This window comes from Solanum verrucosum, unplaced genomic scaffold (genome assembly GCF_900185275.1).
Source record: "Solanum verrucosum unplaced genomic scaffold, falcon-dt-bn FXZP01000085.1, whole genome shotgun sequence".
Lineage (NCBI taxonomy): Eukaryota > Viridiplantae > Streptophyta > Magnoliopsida > Solanales > Solanaceae > Solanum > Solanum verrucosum.
In genome coordinates, this window is record NW_026019839.1 from 3137142 (window position 1) to 3159243 (window position 22102).

Below are 22102 nucleotides of genomic sequence, written 5' to 3' on the forward strand. Positions count from 1 at the left end.
AAGTGATAATATAATTTTATTAAAATATTCAACCAAAAGTCAACTAAATATTTTCACGGTGTAAATTAACAATTGCAAAATTAAAGAATAAAAATATAATATTATTTTTATCATTAACATGCATCTATCAGTTATAAAATTTATTGGACTATTCAAAACTTTAATTTCAAGCTTGAAATAATATGTTAACAAAATATTTATATATAACATTACAACAAATATCTTATGTATAAAAGTATTTATAAAAAAAATTTATACATGTAATGTCAGCTTGATTATATTTGATTCGATCTGATACTTTTTAGTTAAAATTTAAAACTAACCCAAACAAATTACAATTTATTTTTCAACACCAAATTACTAATTAATTTTTTTTCTCTGTTTAATTCGAATTACCCCTTGACTAGGGGTGTACATGACCGGGTTGGTTCGGATTTTTCAAATATCAAACCAAACCATTTATGTAAAAATTTAAATTTATAAACCAAACCAAACTAATAAAATTTGGATTTTTTCGGGTTTTTCAAATACCAAACCAAACCATTGTGTTGAATTTTTAAATTTATAAATCAAACCAAACTAATAAACCTCGGATTTTTTTGGATTTTTGGATTTTTTTCGGTAAAGTTTGCATACAAACATATAATTAACTTGTGCTCCAAATATTTCTTTAGTCCAACCAAAATACAATTATCTAAGGTGTTTCTTAAAAAACATAAAATATGAGATGAGTACTGATGACACTAAAATATTCAATAAAAAATAATAATGAAATCATCATATAAAATAAATATTGCAAAGTCATAATGAAAATGATCATAATTTAAAAGTACTAAATCATGCTAAAATAAGTTTAATAAGTATTAGTTACATTACTAAATATTTAAGGAAAATTAAAATTAGATTATGTATTTTAATTGTCTAAACCAATGTAAAACTAAAGAACAAATATTCAATATTATTGTCATTCTTGATTTTCTTTTAGCATTAGTATTAATTTGATTTTGATTTAAGTTTTATTATATTTATCAACATCCATAAACTATAATCTTTATTGGACCATTCCGAATTCTAAGTTTTAAACATGCAATAATATATTAAAAGATAAAAACTATGAGATAGTATAAGAAATATTTTAAAATTATATCAAAGTAAATATTTTTATGTATAAAATAAAATTTTAAAATTACATATATAATGTCGGGTTGGGTTTTTTTTAGTTAAAACCAAACCAACCCAAATATAGTCAAGTTTTTTTTCCCAATACCAAACCACTAGTCGAATTTTTTTTTCCGATTTGACTCAGTTTACGATTTGGTTCGATTCGATTTTCTGTTCGATTTTGTACACCCCTACTTTGACCTTTCCAATTATCACCTATACTCTTGGCCTTGCTTCATTATCTTGTTGAAGGAAGCCTCCTAGCAAGAAAGAAGATTAAGAAGATTCAAATGGTGACATTTGGTTTGGTTTGATCACTTAAGTGATTGTCAATTTTCTTTGGAAATGACATAAATCTCAATTCGACAGGATGCATGAGTCATAGCCATCAAACTTAACATTTATGTCTTTATATTAAATAATTAGTAAGGCCATTCTTGTGAGAATATTTATGTTTTCATGATCCATTCGTTTAAGTTGAGTTGACTCGTAATTAATTTCCACAAATTAAGATAGGAATTTAGTTTTGATCACTCAAAGTGATGTGCCAATTTTTTTGGAATAACATGAATCTCTTTTTCTTTCCTTTTTAATTTAATGCATGCATGACCTCAATTTGAAAACATGCATGAGTCATACATTACCATAAATAAAGGATTTTACGATAGTTATTTAGCGGTAATAATATAATACTCAAGAGTGTTTTGTTGAGATAGTTGTAATAGAGTAGTGAATGTTCCCACATCGATGGGGAAAGGCAACCCTTAAGGTAATTTAAGGTCTATCTCATTATGTCAATTTAATTGAGTAAATTTCACTTATATATAAGTAAATATTTTGCGACATTAATAACCGCTAAATATTTTGAATTTATTGTCACTAAATGTCTTTGTTTCGTAGTGATAGCTATCAAAGTAGATGAGCAAGCTAAGTGCTTTGAGATTTTTCTCATCTCTAACTAACATCTTTGTCTATATATTAGTGAGATTATTCTTTGTGAGAAAATCTTGCCCAATCTTTTGTGGGGTTTAGGGTGGCTACTATTTAATTTCTGTGAAAGTTCCTTATATGAAAAATGTGTTTTAATTTCATGATCGACTAGTGTCTAACATTCATGTCATCTACGAATTTTGAAACAATCATGTAAACATTATTATAAAAAATATTCTTTGGTATATTAAAATGTTATATTAGATTGCCATACTTTTCAGTACAGATCTCAAAGCAAGTAGAAGTCTTACACTTTGTTTGGATAGTTATGGTTTCATTGTATTGTATTGTATTGTTTTAATAAACACAATATTTGAATAGATTGTATATTTCTCCGTCGTTACATAATGTCACACATTCATAATTTGAATGATAAATCTACAAGAAAAGTAGGGTACCGGTAGAACTATCAATATGGGTTGACCCACCCCATTTGGGCTAATCCATACAGGTTTTGAAATTTGACGGGTCAGATCGGACTAGCCCATTTTTTGTGTGCGCCAGAAAATGGTCAGCCCAGCCCACAAGTACGTCGGCTACGGGCTTTGTCGGGCCAAACCTCTTTTCTTAAAAGTATATTTTTTCTAATTTTTTAAATTAAATTATAATTTAAAAATATTATCATAAATATCGACAAGAAATATTACATGTTGTTAGTGTTACTACTTGTTAATCAAATGCACAAATAAAATTACTTTATAATATTTATTAAGTTTGATTTCAAGTAAAGACATAAATAGCTAAATAGAAATATTAACCTAATTGTTTTCCAATGATCATAATAAAACACAAAAACTATGACAATATTTCATATTAACCTAATTGTTTTCCAATGATCATAATAAAACACAAAAACTATGACAATATTTCATAGGTTATGGCCTATGTAGTGATTCCCTAGAAATTTTAGGGGATTTTTATTATATGTAGTACATATTTTATAAACATAATTAGTATTTAAATTGTAATATTTCAAACTTTAAATAAATTTTTAGTTTAGACTCTTGTTATTTTTAAGGACAAATTACTTAAGTACACAACATTACTTTACCTATTTTCAATATTTCCCTACTCTTTTACTAAAATACAAAAATCCCTTATTTTCCCCCAATTCAACTTAACCGGATACTTTATTAGTTTACGTATCCGCCCGTTATTAATTAAAGTATCTGCGCTGCTATATTATGCATCCGCCCGTTAATTTAAGTATCCGCCCGTTATTAATTAAAGTATCCGTGCCAACAACTTAATAATTTAAGTATCCGCCCTTTATTAATTAAAGTATCCGCGCTGCTATATTATGTATCCGAAAGACACTAAAAAAGGGATTTTTGGTAATTAATGAAAGAGTAGGGATAGGAAGTAATTTCCTTCTTATGCTATGTGATTTGCCTAATTTTTACTTTTAATACTCTATTTTATTTTTATTTGGCCCACAGGCCGGCCCTATCCATATTTCTCAAGCCCCACAAATCAGCAGGCTTATTCAGGCCGGGCTAAAAAACCATTTTCTTAAATGGGCTTCAAAATCCGTAGCCCAGCCCTATAAAATCATGGGTTAGGCCAGGCCGGCCAACGGACCTAGCCCATATTGACGGCTCTAGGTACGAGGTAAAACTGCTATGAAAAGGTAGCATAAAAGATGAAATATAATTATTAAATAATAAATAAAGACAAAATGAGAAAAAAATATCAAGGTAACGACGGGATCACACCAAATCAGTCGTTACATAAAATGAGTTTTTTCGTCGTTATATCTAACAATGAATTTAAACGATACGATACAATAGAATTAAGCAAGCAATCAAAAGAAACATTGTATTTAAACTAACAAGACAATAAAATAAAACATATAACAACGAAAATTTCATATATATATTATTAACACATTTAACATATTGTAGACGTAAACTATCATATTGTTCAAGTTGTTGATTCCACTTTAATGGACAATTACCGTGACTGCCTTTTAGATGATTTAATAATATAATTTCTTTGTTTATATTTTCCGTGCATAAATTTAAGCTCCATAAACATGTGCGTACGTAAGTCCTTTAATTAAATGTAATTATTTCATGAATTGAGATCAAATGTGGAGTTAGGATGTAGAAAGCGGGTTTAATAATAATTTTAGTTCAAACTTTATATTTGACTAAAGAAACATATCGAACATATACAAATATTTAATTGAGAACTAAGTAACTTTAAAGGATTTAAATTTTGCATCCATAAATTTCAAAATCTTGGATGACATCTTTTTTTGAACCCTTCCAATTAGAGTACATAGTCCGGGCTAATTTGATTTGGTTTTTTAATGTCAAACTTAACAATTGTGTCGGTTTTTAAATCTATAATTCAAATCAAATTAATAAAAGTTGATTTTTTCAATCTTTGTTTTTTTTTCGGGTTTTTTTCGGATTTCCCCTCAATAAAGTCTTCATACAAAACATATAATTTGTACATGAAATATTTCTTTAATCCTACTAATATATAACTATCTAAGTTATTTCTTGATTAATAAAATAACACAAAATATAAGATAAACTAAGTGATTACATTATTTTATTAAAATATTCAACCAAAAGATAAAACAAATACTACTAATTAATAATAAAAATGATCATAATGTAAAAGTACTAATATGCCATGTCAAAATAAGTACGGCTAATAAGTATTTGTCTATACATAACTAAACATTAAAGAAAAAAATTCAACTTTTATATTTTCACGGTGTAAATTAACAATTGCAAAATTAAAGAATAAAAATATAATATTATTTTTATCATTAACATGCATCTATCAGTTATAAAATTTATTGGACTATTCAAAACTTTAATTTCAAGCTTGAAATAATATGTTAACAAAATATTTATATATAACATTACAACAAATATCTTATGTATAAAAGTATTTATAAAAAAAAATTATACATGTAATGTTAGCTTGATTATATTTGATTCGATCTAATACTTTTTAGTTAAAATTTAAAACTAAACCAAACAAATTACAATTTATTTTTCAACACCAAATTACTAATTAATTTTTTTTCTCTGTTTAATTCGAATTACCCCTTGACTAGGGGTGTACATGACTGGGTTGGTTTGGATTTTTTCAAATATCAAACCAAACCATTTATATAAAAAAATTATATTTATAAATCAAACCAAACTAATAAAATTTGGATTTTTTCGGGTTTTTCAACCTCGGGTTGGTTCGGATTTTTCAAATACCAAACCAAACCATTGTGTCAAAATTTTAAATTTATAAATCAAACCAAACTAATAAACCTTGGATTTTTTCAGATTTTTGGATTTTTTTCGGTAAAGTTTTCATACAAACATATAATTAACTTGTGCTCCAGATATTTCTTTAGTCCAACCAAAATACAATTATCTAAGGTGTTTCTCAAAAAATAACATAAAATATGAGATGAGTGCTGATGACACTAAAATATTCAATAAAAAATAATAATGAAATCATCATATAAAATAAATATTGCAAAGTCATAATGAAAATGATCATAATTTAAAAGTACTAAATCATGCTAAAATAAATTTAATAAGTATTAGTTACATTACTAAATATTTAAGGAAAATTAAAATTAGATTATGTATTTTAATTGTCTAAACCAATGTAAAACTAAAGAACAAATATTCAATATTATTGTCATTCTTGATTTTCTTTTCTTTTTGCATTAGTATTAATTTAATTTTGATTTAAGTTTTATTATAATTATCAACATCTATGAACTATAATCTTTATTGGACCATTCCGAATTCTAAGTTTTAAACTTGCAATAATATATTAAAAGATAAAAACTATGAAATAGTATAAGAAATATTTTAAAATTATATCAAAGTAAATATTTTTATGTATAAAATAAAATTTAAAATTACATATATAATGTCGGGTTATTTTTTTTTAGTTAAAACCAAACCAACCCAAATATAGTCGGATTTTTTTTTTCAATACCAAACCAAGTCAAACCAAACCACTAGTCGGTTTTTTTTTGGGTTTAACTCAATTTGCGGTATGGTTCGATTTGATTTTGTACACCCCTACCCTTGACCCTTCCAATTATCACCTATACTCTTGGCTTGGCTTCATTATCTTGTTGAAGGAAGCCTCCTAGCTAGAAAGAAGATTAAGAAGATTCAAATGGTGACATTTGGTTTGGTTTGATCACTTAAGTGATTGTCAATTTTCTTTGGAAATGACATAAATCTCAATTCGACAGGATGCATGAGTCATAGCCATCAAACTTAACATTTATGTCTTTATATTAAATAATTAGTAAGACCATTCTTGTGAGAATATTTATGTTTTCATGATCCATTCGTTTAAGTTGAGTTGACTCGTAATTAATTTCCACAAATTAAGATAGGAATTTAGTTTTGATCACTCAAAGTGATGTGCCAATTTTTTTGGAATAACATGAATCTCTTTTTCTTTCCTTTTTAATTTAATGCATGCATGACCTCAATTTGAAAACATGCATGAGTCATACATTACCATAAATAAAGGATTTTACGATAGTTATTTAGCGGTAATAATATAATACTCAAGAGTGTTTTGTTGAGATAGTTGTAATAGAGTAGTGAATGTTCCCACATCGATGGGGAAAGGCAACCCTTAAGGTAATTTAAGGTCTATCTCATTATGTCAATTTAATTGAGTAAATTTCACTTATATATAAGTAAATATTTTGCGACATTAATAACCGCTAAATATTTTGAATTTATTGTCACTAAATGTCTTTGTTTCGTAGTGATAGCTATCAAAGTAGATGAGCAAGCTAAGTGCTTTGAGATTTTTCTCATCTCTAACTAACATCTTTGTCTATATATTAGTGAGATTATTCTTTGTGAGAAAATCTTGCCCAATCTTTTGTGGGGTTTAGGGTGGCTACTATTTAATTTCTGTGAAAGTTCCTTATATGAAAAATGTGTTTTAATTTCATGATCGACTAGTGTCTAACATTCATGTCATCTACGAATTTTGAAACAATCATGTAAACATTATTATAAAAAATATTCTTTGGTATATTAAAATGTTATATTAGATTGCCATACTTTTCAGTACAGATCTCAAAGCAAGTAGAAGTCTTACACTTTGTTTGGATAGTTATGGTTTCATTGTATTGTATTGTATTGTTTTAATAAACACAATATTTGAATAGATTGTATATTTCTCCGTCGTTACATAATGTCACACATTCATAATTTGAATGATAAATCTACAAGAAAAGTAGGGTACCGGTAGAACTATCAATATGGGTTGACCCACCCCATTTGGGCTAATCCATACAGGTTTTGAAATTTGACGGGTCAGATCGGACTAGCCCATTTTTTGTGTGCGCCAGAAAATGGTCAGCCCAGCCCACAAGTACGTGGGCTACGGGCTTTGCTAGGCCAATCCTCTTTTCGACAAGAAATATTGCATGTTGTTAGTGTTACTACTTGCTTATCAAATGCACAAATAAAATTACTTTATAATATTTATTAAGTTTGATTTCAAATAAAGGCATAAATAGCTAAATAGAAATATTAACCTAATTATTTTCCAATGATCATAATAAAACACAAAAACTATGACAATATTCCATAGGCTATGACCTATGTAGTGATTCCCTAGAAATTTTAGGGGATTTTTATTATATGTAGTACATATTTTATAAACATAATTTGTATTTAAATTGTAATATTTCAAACTTTAAACAAATTTTCAGTTTAGACTCTTGTTATTTTTAATACTCTATTTTATTTTTATTTTTTAATTAATTTTTATTTGGCCCATGGACCGGGCCCTATCCATATTTCTCAAGCCCCACAAATCGGCAGACTTATTCAGGTTGGGCTAAAAAGCCATTTTCTTAAATGGGCTCCAAAATCCGTAGTCCAGCACTATAAAATCACGGGTTAGGCCAAGCCGGCCCAACGGACCAAGCCCATATTGACGGCTCTAGGTACGTGGTAGAACTGCTATGAAAAAGTAGCGTAAAAGATGAAATATAATTATTAAATAATAAATAAAGACAAGTGAGAAAAAGATATCAGGGTAACGACATGATCACACCAAATCAATCGTTACATAAAATGAGTCTTTTCGTCGTTATCTAACAATGAATTTAATCTATACAGTACAATAGAATTAAGCAAGCAATCAAAAGAAATATTGTATTTAAACTAACAAGACAATACAATAAAACATGTAACAACCATCCAAAATTTCAAACAAGGTGTTAAACTTATCGATCGACATTCATTCAAATAAAGAAGAATTTTATGCTTTGTCATCAACACACATGAAGGGATGTGTCAAATAAATAGTTATAAATATGTTTTTGTATTGACTTAAACTTTTAAATAAGATGGTTACGTCAGATTAACAAAAATGTAGTTAGGCAATAGTTCCATCTTCGTGGAAAAAATGATATCAACCAGTGAGCAATTATACAAATTAATAGGACAAAATAACATTCACCAAACAAATACTTGACAAGTGGTTATTCATAAGAGTCAGCTTTGGCTGGGATTTGAAGCCCCTAGAATGTATTACAATACCCCCATTTGTCCAAAAAGTTAAAGGAGATGCTGACCTTTTTCCAAGTGGGGAGCATGATAAAAGGATTACTTTAAACTCCTTTAGTTTAAAAATAATTTTGTATTTCGCTTTTCGAAAGTTAATTTAATTAGCTTTAATTTAATTAGATTTATTTTGATATTTTAAATATTTAAAAACTATACTTAGAATACTATAAATTATAATTTTCTTATTTAACTAAAATTATAACAATAGTTCAGATTCTGTAGCAAATGGTTCTCTATGATATATAGTTATTTAGAGTTTGTGTAGTGGTTATTATAACAAAATAGATATATAGTATTGGAATTATTACACTATAAGCAAGGATTTAATGGTATCCTAGCGTTTACTAACAAAGGCGATTCTGTACCTAGAAGGATTCGAACCCGAGACATTTAATTAAGGATGAATGAGTACTTAACACTCCACCACATCCGGTGACAATGGTATATATTTCATATATTCAACATTATATTATACAATATAATTATTATTTCAAATGGTATAAATGCAACATTAATTATAACTAGGAATAAATAAAAATTAGTAGCTTTTAATTATGAATAGTAAAGTGCCAATTATTTTAGGGTACCATGATAGATCATATTATATGGATATTTAACTAAAAAGTGAAAGTATTCCTAATAATTTATCTTTTGTCATATCACCTTCTAAATGCCATACACATAAAAACATTGTGATCTAGTGTGACAGAACAAAAAACAAACATTCCAACGATCACATGAACCCCATGAAACAAAGAATACTACTGACTTTTCCCCTTTATTTTAAAGAAAATAAAACAAGATTGTGGTTACTTTTAAGCTAGAGTTTTGAGACCACAAGATAAATAATAGTATGTAGTATGAATAAGTAGCACAAGTGTATGATCTAGCTGTTAATGAAATGGATAAAATTGATAAGCTTAGAGATCATTAGATTTCAAATCTTGATAAAGACAAAATAGGCGAAGATAATTTCTTCTCATTATTTGTAATTAATAGAATTACCTAATACATAATTGATAGGAAATAACACATATCTAATAAAATAATCAACCTATAGCAAATTGACACTACATTCATAAAAAAAAATGATAGCATGGATAAGCAAAAAGAAAAAAAGTATGATGGAACTGTCAATGAAGTGGACGAAAATGATAGATCTCGAAATCAGATTTCAAATCTCAATTAAGACAATATATGCTAGATAATTTATTCTCATTATTTATAATTAGTAGAATTACGTACTAATACATATGTTGGTAAAAAATAACGCATATCTAATAAAAATAATCGACCTAAAGAAAATTGTATGGACACCACAATAAAATGATAGCATGGATAAGCAAAAAGAAAATGTATGAGATCTAGTACTTGTCAATGAAATGGATGACAATAGCAGATCTCGAGATCATATTTCAAATCTCGATAAAGACAATACGCTGAATAATTTCTTCTCGGAATTACCTAATACATATGTGGATAGGAAGTAACATATATCTGATAAAACAATCGAGATCGATATATAAAGCAAAATAGTATTAGACACCACATTTATGAAAAAGAAAAAGGTAATAGGAGTGTGAATTTAGGAGGATAAGGTTCATAGTTCATGACTAAGGCAACTTTATTAGTTTGTAGTGCACAACTTTATGCCTTCACTCCATGTGTATATGAAAAAAAGAGAAAGAGCACGAGACAAACATACATGAACTGTGTTTTTCTTTTACAGCCCACACGCACACATTTAGCCACCGCGTGCTCCTTCTGTTCTAATAGCACCAAATGCTTCTGCCCCCACAAGTTTGACACAAGCTAACCCTACCCCTCTCCATGGCATTGGGGACTTGCTAACTTATACTTTGCAATATAATATCCTACCTAGGACTCTAGTTGTAGGGTTCTTTTGAAATTCAGTATTTTCTTCGTATCAATTTATGTGATGTAGTTTGGCTTGACACAAAGTTTAAAATAACAATAAAGATTTTTAAAATTTGTCATTTGATCTAAAATACTCTCTCCATTCTCCTACCCCTTCTGTCCCTAATTATTACTTGTCCCCTTTTGAATTGACACTCCTGTTAAAAAAACAATAATTAACATAGTGAGTTTATTATTTTACCCCTATTAAGTATGAATTTGATGAATTAAAAACTTAAGATTTTTAAGAAGTTCTATCTTTTTCAAAGTAAATAATTGAGGATATAATAGGTAAAAGAAAGTTGTTCTTTCTTGATTTGTCAAAATAGACAAGTAATTAGGGATAAATAAAAAAGAAAAAGTGAAAAAGTAATTAGGGACGGAAGGAGTACTTAATTATCATTGTTTTAGATTTTACATCCCATAAGAAAAACTAGGTAAGTTTACCATTGGAACCTTAGTTAGTGTTTTCTTGAAGTCAAGTTTTCAATGAACATGAATTTATTTACTTTGATTAACTAATTTGACCAATGAACATGAATTACTTACTTATTTTTTCTATGTTGGTCAAATGTATATTTTCAAGGTTAATAACTTTTAAAGGGTAAAGTATGAAGAATAATGTTATTTATGCATTAATTTTGTGACGACAAATATAAAAGAACATCTATTTTTAATAAGGACGACATGTAAATAGAAAGGGAGGGAGTGAATCATTGATGTTTGAGAGGGTATAAATCATTTTATTAAGGGTAAAATTGATATGTTAGAATTAAATTATTACTACATATAAAAATGTGTCATTCTTTTTAATACCGACTAAAAATGTGAGTTTTATAAAATTGAGGGAGGATTAAAGTTATCAAATGTTGCAAAAAATTTGAAGGGGTAATGTCGTAGATGGCCACCCAAATTTTATTTTGTTACACTGAAAGTCACTAAAGCTCTTTTCTCATAACAAAAAATTACTTTAACTTTACCTAAAATATCACCAAAAGTCACTAAATTATTGTTGCAAAAGAATCATGGAAACTTACTTTGCCTAAGTTTCACATAAAGTCATTAAATAATTTTTTAAAATGAAAAAGTTATTTAACTTTGTCATCTTATAAAATGTCTCTTTTATTTCCTCCCAATTAATGACTTCTTGTGAAATGGGAAAATGGGGAGAGGATTACAAATATAAAAAATCGAACCCTCACCAAAAAGGTGAAAGTCATCCATCAATTAAGCTACTAAATTTTTTCAATTCTTTGACTATTCACATTAAATATCATCTTGTCTTTTTTTTGGAAACAAGCCAAGTATCCTGTAACGATACGATATGTCTTATAGATATTCCTTTTAAGGAATGATAATTTTAGCACAATTTATTAGTGCTCACTTGAAACGCTATAAGGTGTGAGTAATTAAATGTCTCAATTCCAAATACTCACTCCATTAATCATTTGTTTATACTATCTCAAAATTAGTTTTTTAGTTTTATTTGTCACTTTTAACGTATCAAGAAAATACAATTATTACTTTTATATTGTACTTTCCATATTAATTACTTATTATCCAAATCATTTTTCAAGACCTAAGACTATACATCAAAAAATATGAATATTATAGTTAAATACTCATATTAATTATTATTTCTTACGGGACGTGCAAAATTCAAAGTGAACAAGTAAAAGTAAACTGAGAGTACATTCCAACTTGAATTTGAGGTTAAGATACTAAGATGAATTATTCTCCAAAAACCTACGTAGATATTTCCTCTATCTCAATTTATATAATATCGTTCAAATTGTGATAGTGTATCATTTTAATTTTGACTATGAAATCTTTAAAGTTTTTGAAACAAAATTTATATATTTGAAAACTATACAAAAAGTACTATAAGTAATAATAATTAATAATTCAAAATATATCAAAAAATAATTATATATAAAAAATTCTTTGTTTTAATCTCAAAATTTGACTGATATAAATTTGGACGGCGGGGGAGTAATATACTGTAGGAGATAATATTTTTTTAAAATTGCTAATAGTCATTCGCAAGAAGAGACACAAACTAAAATTAAGAAATGCATGAAGACATTTTTGGTCAGCGGAAAATTTGGCTGACTCATTTTGTAAACATAAATTTTGGAAAAGAATCTACTGATGTGATTGCACTTGTTATTACTTAAGGGGTTGTTTAATTATCCGAGATAATTTATTCGGAATTGTTGGTTCGAAAATGATTAGGGTATCATGCTAAAGCCTATAATTGCAAATTATGATATTGATAAATCAGATGACAAAAAATTATACTAAAAACATATAATATTATTATATGAAAACTGTTGAGAGAATAAATCTCCTCATAAACTAAAATCTTAAATGTTTATATCGTGGATGCTATTGTGTTTTAGCATGAAAATAAGGATCTTTAATTTAATTTATAGATCTCCAAATCTTTTCTCTAAGAAAAGAATAAACCAAATATAAAAGAAAATAATATTTTCCTTTAAGAAAAAGTTAAAACATTTATAGTAATATATTTAGTCTTTTCTTTTAGGGAAAAATAAATTTCAAATAAGGTAAGAAAATCAGAGCAAAACCCTAATAGTTATTTCAAGATATGTTATTTCACCATGTATAAGAGATAACTTATTCTGCATAAATGTTGGGCTAAATAATTTCAGAATTATCTAATACATCTAACCAAACATGAAATAAAATAATCCTAAACTATTATACCTTATACATCAAACCAAACGGCCGCTCACTATTATATAAGCATTACATAAAATAGAGTTGTATCCATAATTTCATTAACCATTCTGGTTGATACTCAGATTCCTCTTCATCATAATTCCACCAAACTTTCAAAAAGGCACGTGCTTTCTTCTTCATAGTATAGTCTCTCTTTTTTTTTTATATGATTCTGAATGGATATTTATGCTTTTGGCTTCACTTTTTTTAAAAATACTTTTGCCTTTTGTGCTCCAAGCTTCTTTTTATATAGTAAGTAGAATAGAGTAGGTTTTTATTTTAAGGGGTTAGTTCAAAAGTGGGATTTTCTTGATTTTTGGTGTCAACCAAGATGGACATCACTCTAAGGCTAATCAATGTGGCTTTTTTCTTGATTTTACTCATATGTTTCTTGGTAGATTTTTTCAAGAAAAATGGAGAAGAGGAAGAAGAGGGTTTTGTAGAAAAAAGGGAGAAGAGGAGAAAATCCACATTTTTCATCAAGATTACAGTTTTATTGAATTTCTCAATAGCTATTTCTTACTTGGGATTTTGTGTACATGAATTCTGGAAGTTGAGAGCTTTTGTGTTTGAAGAGTCTGTTTTTTCTGTCATGACATGGAGTGTAGCAACTGTAATTGCAGCCTATTCATTAAACAGAGAGAAAAGGTGGCCATTATTACTCATCATATGGTGGTTCTTTTCTAGTATTTTTGAGATAATTTTAGTCTCATTTCATCTTCTCAAACATTATAATATATATACAAAAGCCCCACATTTTCTTCCCAATGCAAATATAATTGATTTTGCTTCCCTACCAATGTCAATTCTTCTATGTTTCAATGCCTTGCCAGTACCAGCCAACAAATACAGTGAAACTGAACAGCCATTCCTTCAAAAAGATGAGGTAAATATACATGATGATGCATTTTCTAGTGCTGGTATTTGGAGCCTAATCACATTCAGGTGGCTTAATCCACTATTCAAGAAAGGTCATGAGGAAAAGCTTAGAGTAGAGCACATACCTTCAATTCCTCACACTGAGACTTCTAATGAAGCTGCTTCTTTGTTGGAAGACGCGCTTTGCGAAAAGAAAGCTTCCTCTTTCTCCCTCCCTGATGCCATACTACGTATGATTTGGAGACCACTTGCCTGTAATGCAGTTTTTGCAGGTAATTCTTGATTTTTCAAGACTCAATTAAGCAAACTTTTTTGTAAACAAACTAATTTCATGCTTCTGTTTGCTTATGTAGGAGTCAACACAATTGCTTCCTATATTGGTCCTTTGCTGATAACAAGCTTTGTGAATTTTTTGTCTGAAAAGAAAGATGAGTCCAATTGGCAAGACGGAATGATCTTAGCCTTCATCTTCTTCTTTGCCAAAACAGTAGAGTCACTGTCCCAAAGGCAATGGTACTTTGGAGCTAACCGGATTGGTGTTCGAGTCAGAGCCGCTCTGATGGCATTGATATATAAAAGAACTTTGTCCATAAAGTATGGCGGAACAAAAGACGGGAAGATCATAAACTTCATCAATGTTGATGTTGAGAGAATTGGAGACTTCTGCTGGTATATTCATGGGGTTTGGTTGCTGCCTGTTCAGGTTACATTTGCCCTGCTTATCTTATACAGGAATTTGGGTGCTGCTCCCTCTATTGCTGCTCTTCTTTCGACCATATTTGTGATGGTTAGCAACACACCACTTGCCAATATGCAAGAGAAGCTCCACTCAAAGATAATGGAAGCGAAGGACGTGAGAATTAAAGCCACTTCAGAGACCTTAAAAAGCATGAGAGTCTTGAAACTGCACTCATGGGAGTCCACTTTCTTGAAGAAGCTGCTTCAACTAAGAGAAAATGAGAGAGGTTGGCTTAAGAGATACCTTTATACATGTTCTGCTGTGGCTTTCCTCTTTTGGGCCTCACCAACGCTCGTCTCAGTTGTAACCTTTGGTGTTTGTATCATCCTAAAAACACCATTAACATCAGGAGCAGTTCTCTCAGCACTAGCAACTTTCAGGATTCTACAAGAACCAATTTACAACTTGCCCGAGCTCATTTCCATGGTTGCCCAGACAAAAGTTTCAGTTGATAGGATTCAAGACTTCATGAGAGAGGAAGATCAAAAGAAGTTAACAAGCTATAATACTCCTAACACTTCTGAAGTGGCGATCGAACTTGAACCAGGAGAGTATGCTTGGGGCACAAATGAGTCCAAGAAATCAACAATTAAGATAACTGAGAAAATCAGGATAATGAAAGGGTGGAAAGTAGCAATATGTGGTTCAGTGGGGTCGGGAAAGTCAAGCCTACTATGTAGTATTATGGGAGAGATTCCTAGAATTTCTGGATCAAGTATTAAGATTAATGGTTCGAAGGCATTTGTACCACAGAGTGCTTGGATTCAGACGGGCACTGTTAGAGACAATGTTCTTTTTGGCAAGGAAATGAATAAAGCACGTTATGATGATGTCGTGGAACGATGTGCTTTGAAACGTGACATTGAGATGTGGGCTGACGGAGATCTAAATTTGGTAGGAGAAAGAGGAATGAACCTAAGTGGTGGACAAAAGCAAAGAATTCAGTTGGCCAGAGCTATTTATAGTGATTCAGACATCTATCTGCTAGATGACCCTTTCAGTGCAGTTGATGCACAAACTGGAGCTCATATGTTCAAGGCAAGTACATCCTACTTTTGTAGAATTCTTTTCAGTAATCTAGTTGCTCTTATTGATGTGCTACAATCCTTCATCATATTGCAGAAATGCTTAATCCAACATCTACAAGAAAAAACAGTTGTTTATGCCACTCACCAGTTGGAATTTTTAGATACTTCTGACCTCATCCTGGTAAGTTAAAACTATCTTAAGCTATTGGTTTTCAGTTGATCGAAACAAACTAGAAAAGTATATCTTAGTTTTTATGCTTACCTGATATGCTTAGGTAATGAAGGACGGAAGAATTGTTCAATCAGGAAAGTATAACAAGTTGATTGCAGATCCGGATGGTGAGCTCCTAAGGCATATAGTGGCTCACAGTAAATCATTAGATCAAGTGAACCCTTCCCAAAAGTGCAGCTGCGTAACCAAGGGTAAGCATCAGAATAACCAAATTGAAGTCGAAGAGTGCTTTGAAGATCTTACCTGTGACAACAGGATCTTAGGAAGAACTCAGCAGGAAGATGCAGTATCAGGTCGAGTTAAATGGAAAGTCTACTCGACCTTTGTGACCTCGGCGTATAAAGGGGCCCTTGTACTTCCGGTCCTTCTATGTCAAGTTTTCTTCCAGGGACTGCAGATGGCAAGCAACTACTGGATTGCATGGGGAACAGAAGAAGAAGGAAGGGTTACTAGCGAGAGATTAATTGGAATATTCGTGCTGATGTCAGGGGGAAGCTCTCTTTTCATCTTAGGAAGAGCAGTTATGCTTTCAACTATCGCAATTGAGACTGCTCAGAAGCTCTACATTGGAATGATCAAATCACTCTTCCGAGCGCCCTTGTCATTCTTTGACTCCACCCCTTCCAGCAGAATTCTCAATAGGGTGAGTGTAGCAGCTGAAATGATCTGGTTGTCTTGAAATGTGTCTATATTAAGTTCTTTGTTTCTCAAAACATGACTTTCTAGCTGCATCTTTACTGAACTTCAAGTTTTGTTTCTTTCTTGTCAGTCTTCTACAGACCAAAGCATCGTGGACACAGATATTCCATATAGATTGGCAGGACTAGCATTTGCACTTATTCAATTATTGAGCATTGTTGTCCTTATGTCCAATGTTGCCTGGCAGATCTTTTTTCTCTTCCTTCTGATACTTGCCCTCTCCATGTGGTATCAGGTAATAAGAAGCTCAACCTGAAGTTACTTTTGGTCCCTATTTACTTTTAACTGTCAGAAAATTATTGGAATGCAAACAATGAGTATTTTACTTCCCATAAATATGGCCTTAGTGCTAATGATTCAATTCTTATTGCAGGCATATTACATTACCACTGCTAGAGAACTGGCAAGGATGATTGGCATTCAGAAAGCTCCAATCCTGCATCATTTCTCTGAATCTCTCAACGGTGTAGCAACAATTCGTTGTTTTAATCAGGAAGACCGATTCTTGAATAAGAGTTTAAGTCTCATCGATGACTATTCTCGTGTTGTCTTTCACAACTCTGCTACAATGGAATGGCTCTGTGTTCGAATTAACTTTCTCTTCAATCTCATATTCTTCTTTCTTCTCATCATCCTGGCACACCTTCCACGAGAGGCTATAGACCCCAGTAAGCTTTTATTCTTCTCCATTTCCATTTCATGCATCCTGTGTAGCACATTCCCAGGCAGCTAATCAACAAAATTCCAGGCAGCATCTCTGGTGATGCATGAGTAGACTGTAGACATAAGAAACAAATCTTAGATTAAGGGACTTACACAAACTGAGGAAGCCAAAGTCTATGATAACAACTTTTTCTTTCTTTCACTGTGGTAAATGGCTTCAATGTGTGATGTCACATGTTTCATCTGTTTGCAGGTTTAGCAGGACTAGCAGCTACCTATGGGTTAAATCTTAATGTTCTCCAAGCTTGGGTTATATGGAACCTTTGCAATGTCGAGAACAAAATGATATCAGTTGAGAGAATACTTCAGTTCAGCGACGTTCCTAGTGAAGCTCCACTGATAATTGAAAAGTCCAGGCCAAAACCTGATTGGCCTCTAAAAGGAAGAATTGAAATTAAAGATCTTCATGTACAATACAGCCCTGATCTCCCAAGAGTTCTAAAAGGTATAACCTGCACTTTTCCAGAGGGAAAGAAAATTGGTGTAGTTGGAAGAACAGGTAGTGGAAAGTCTACTTTGATCCAAGCTCTCTTCAGGGTTGTGGAACCATCTGAGGGATGCATTCTTATCGATGGAATAGACATTTCCAAAATCGGTTTGCAAGACCTGAGGTCTAAGTTGAGTATAATACCACAAGATCCAATTTTGTTCCAAGGAACAATTAGGACTAATCTTGATCCATTACAACAACATACAGATCAGGATATCTGGGAGGTAATGTTCTGAACTTCTTTTTCTTTGTTTTATTCGACTAAGTATGAGACTTTGTAACTTACTACGATATACTATTCTGTATTATGAGCAATCTCACATGACTTTGTAACTTACTATAAGAATGATTTCATATTTCAGGTCTTGCAAAAATGTCATTTAGCTGATATTGTAAAGCAGGATCTAAGGCTTCTTGATGCACCAGGTACAAATACTAGGTTCTGTGGCCTGAACCCACCTTTATTTTCAAAATACACGACATTTGGAAAGGGGAACAAATGATCTTCAAATTAATGATCAAGAATTTTATGTTGCAGTTGCAGAAGACGGAGAAAACTTGAGCGTGGGTCAAAGGCAGATTGTGTGCCTAGCTAGGGTATTGCTACAGAAAAGGAGAATATTGGTACTTGATGAAGCTACTGCTTCAGTGGATACAGAGACGGACAATGTCATTCAGAAAACTATAAGAGAAGAAACAAATGGATGTACAGTTATAACAGTGGCACATCGGATACCCACAGTTATCGATAATGATCTTGTTTTAGTTCTTGGTGAAGGTAAAGATACAGGACCTAGCACTAGCACTTCAAGCACACAAAAAATAAAACAGCATAACATTAGTAGTGGCAGATTATAGTGCAACCATTGACCTGCAATGGGATAAGAACTCAAAAAGTTGGTAGACATAGAACAACTGAGAATACACACCATATTATTCGAAATGGATTATATTACCTGATAAAATCTGTCTTGTTTGATGCAGGAAACATTCTCGAGTTTGATACTCCTAACCAGTTATTGAAGAACAGTTCTTCAGCATTTTCAAATCTGGTGGCAGAATTCTTGCGGAGATCATCAAGGGGTTAACCTAAAAGCATAGCACTAGGCACATTTGATAGTACATCTAGTTTAGATCATCTATAGGAAGGAATGACCAATCTAATCTGCCAATGTTAATGTGGCATTGTATAGTACAGAATCATAATCTGACATCAAGAAATACAGCAAAGTTGAGCAGCTATAACTGGAGTAAATGCAGCAAGTTGAGCAGCCACTTCAAAAGTTATATTTCTTCTAACTGCCAACCAAAGATGACATGAACCCTGCAGGATATGTACAGTGTTTATTCTTAATCCCTAGCTCATAGTTCATATACTTAAAGGAGCTATTTTTATGTTGAAAGTGTTTTCAAATAGCAATACATCGCATCATATAACCTGAATAGAGTTTTTTTAAGTTCATCCTAGCTGACCGTTAAATTGTGTCTGAATCTGGTTTAAATATCAATCAAAGTGAATATCAGTACGAATAACCTCCTAACGTCCCTCAAACATCACTTCAGCGGGGTAAATAAATTACATCATCTGTAATTGTAATATCTGAATGGAAGTTCCATTCAGCTGCTCTTCCTTCAGGGCAGAGGGCATTGATAGACATAAATAGTTATGTCACATACTTGTGCTCAGTCTAGAAATCTATAATATACTTGTTCATGCTTTTCATCATTAGGCATAATATCGCCAAAAGACTCTATCAAACATGAAAATCAATGTATCATTTCTTATCGGTCTTCCATCAGTTTGTCTCTGCCTGCTATATATTCTTCTATGAACTAGCTATTTCCATAGCAACAATCACATTGCTAATAGAAATAGTAAAACTGAATTACAGTAGAAGGTTTAATAGGTCTAGTTGGAGCATCACCTAAAAACGCACAAAACATAGTTGTTGATGCTAAGAAACTAAGAATGACAGAGGCCAACAGAGCTTATATATAGTGAAAAGAAGTACGTACTAAAATTTATTTTTTGGTTTTATCATAAGGTGTGTTAGAGCCCGATTAAATCTGAATTCATGTCGGAAAGTCCCAAAAGCTCTTTAACAAAGGCAAGCAACTCTGATGTTCTCAAGGAACTCGAACTTGAGACACAAACCATGAGTAGTACTAAAATTTCAACAAGTATTAAATCTCAAGTCATAATTTTAGAAGTATAGTGTGGATAGAGTTAAGGAGCTCATAATTTTTTGAAGTCCATATGAATGTCAAGAGTAGCAGCATTTGTTTCTCACTTCTAAATAATTTTTCTGTCTCCATGAAAAACGCTCTCCGTAAATTGAGCCGCTAAAACCCCTACTCTACCATTACACAGTCACTGCCTCCACCGGGCGTTGCCAATCCGGTGCGTACGACGGGAACAATTCCAGAGAAGAAATGTTATGGTAACCAATTGATCACCTCCCACACACCCCAAATCGAAGCTGTGAAGGCCCAACATGGACCCACAATGGTATACCACTACACTTATCGCACACAACAAAATAGAAAAAAAATAATACATAAACATACGTTTTATTATATCATAATTTCTAAAAATTCTTGCAATTTAAGAAAAAGCACAAAAAAAAAATTTCCTCGGATACATCCCTCTCATTGAGTAATGTATCATTCACAATTCGTGAGTTGTATATCCGCAGATTTTCTGATGTATTGAGATCCTGTAACTTTAAGATTTGTTTATAATTTGAGAAAGAATAGGATAAGATGTAATTAGCTCTTAATATTATAAGATTTATGTCATTTTTACCAAAAAATATACTAATTACCCACACATAGTTCATCCTTAATTAAATCTCTTTATGCCCATTCGGCCAAGACAAATTAGGGTAACTTATACAAATCTCACGATTCACACTAGTTTGCAATATTACATTCCTTATCATATTTTGGGTCACGGATACATGTATTTGACTATTTCCTTGTCATCTCTATCCTCCTTCGGATACATCTCTCTCATTGAGTAATGTACTATTCACAATCTGTGAGCTATATATCCACAAATTTTTTGATGTATCTGAGATCCTATAACTTTACGATTTTTTTATAATTTGAGAAAGAATGGGATAAGATGTAATTAGCTCTTAAAATTACAAGATTTATGTCATTTTTACCAAAAAAAATGTACTAATTACCCACCCATAGTTCATCCTTAATTAAATCTCTTTATGCTCATTCGGCCCATACAAATTAGGGTAACTTATACAAATCCCACAATTCACACTAGTTTGCAATATTACATTCTTTGTCATATTTTGGGTCACGGATACATGTATTTGTTTCTTTCATATGCATGTATCTTATATCAATTAGTGTGTCTAATTAAGGGATATAATTGAAAGTCATTGATTAAGAAGTATGTTTAATTAAGAGGTATGACTAAAAGTCATTAATTAAGAAATAAATAACATTTGCAACAACTTTAAAGGATATGGCATATCACAACTCCTAAAAAATATCAAAACAATCAAAATCCTTCTCTTTTTTTTGGTGAGTTAGCAAAGTTAAGATTTCTTAACTCAGATTCATAAACTATTATTCAAACACATGCATATATTATGTCAGATACATATACACTTAATCAGATACACTGATAAAAAACTAGATACATATAATCTTAACTCAATAGTGTGTTAGATACATCAATAATGTGTCAGATACATGTGTAAATCTCCAACACATGTGCATGCTTATTCAGATACATATAAACTAAATCAAATACACTGATAAAAACTAGATACATATAATCTTAACTCAATAATGTGTCAGATACATCAATAATGTACAAGATACATCAATAAAATCTTATCCAAAAAGTCTCTTTCTCATCTTCTTCCTCATTAAGGTTTATCA

At 30.9% G+C, this 22102-nt stretch overlaps 2 protein-coding genes across 7 annotated transcripts in view; both read left to right on the forward strand.

Moving 5' to 3' along the window:
* LOC125815227 (glyceraldehyde-3-phosphate dehydrogenase, cytosolic) overlaps positions 1-22102 on the forward strand; it is a 613914-nt gene that overhangs the window by 542249 nt on the left and 49563 nt on the right. The gene's annotated exons all lie outside the window — the stretch shown is intronic.
* The window catches only part of LOC125814726 (putative ABC transporter C family member 15), an 85721-nt gene continuing 77282 nt past the window's right edge, over positions 13664-22102 (forward strand). Inside the window, exons 1-10 of one of the 3 annotated variants that reach the window (XM_049494192.1) lie at positions 13669-14554; positions 14636-16059; positions 16144-16230; positions 16325-16924; positions 17051-17215; positions 17354-17648; positions 17897-18417; positions 18556-18619; positions 18732-18971; positions 19178-19276. In XM_049494192.1, the coding sequence (XP_049350149.1) occupies positions 13735-14554; positions 14636-16059; positions 16144-16230; positions 16325-16924; positions 17051-17215; positions 17354-17648; positions 17897-18417; positions 18556-18619; positions 18732-18971; positions 19178-19276 (4315 nt within the window). In that variant the 5' untranslated portion in view covers positions 13669-13734. Of the gene's footprint in view, positions 14555-14635; positions 16060-16143; positions 16231-16324; positions 16925-17050; positions 17216-17353; positions 17649-17896; positions 18418-18555; positions 18620-18731; positions 18972-19177; positions 19386-22102 lie in introns of those variants that run through there. The other 2 variants (XM_049494198.1, XM_049494203.1) reach the window with 2 other exon arrangements.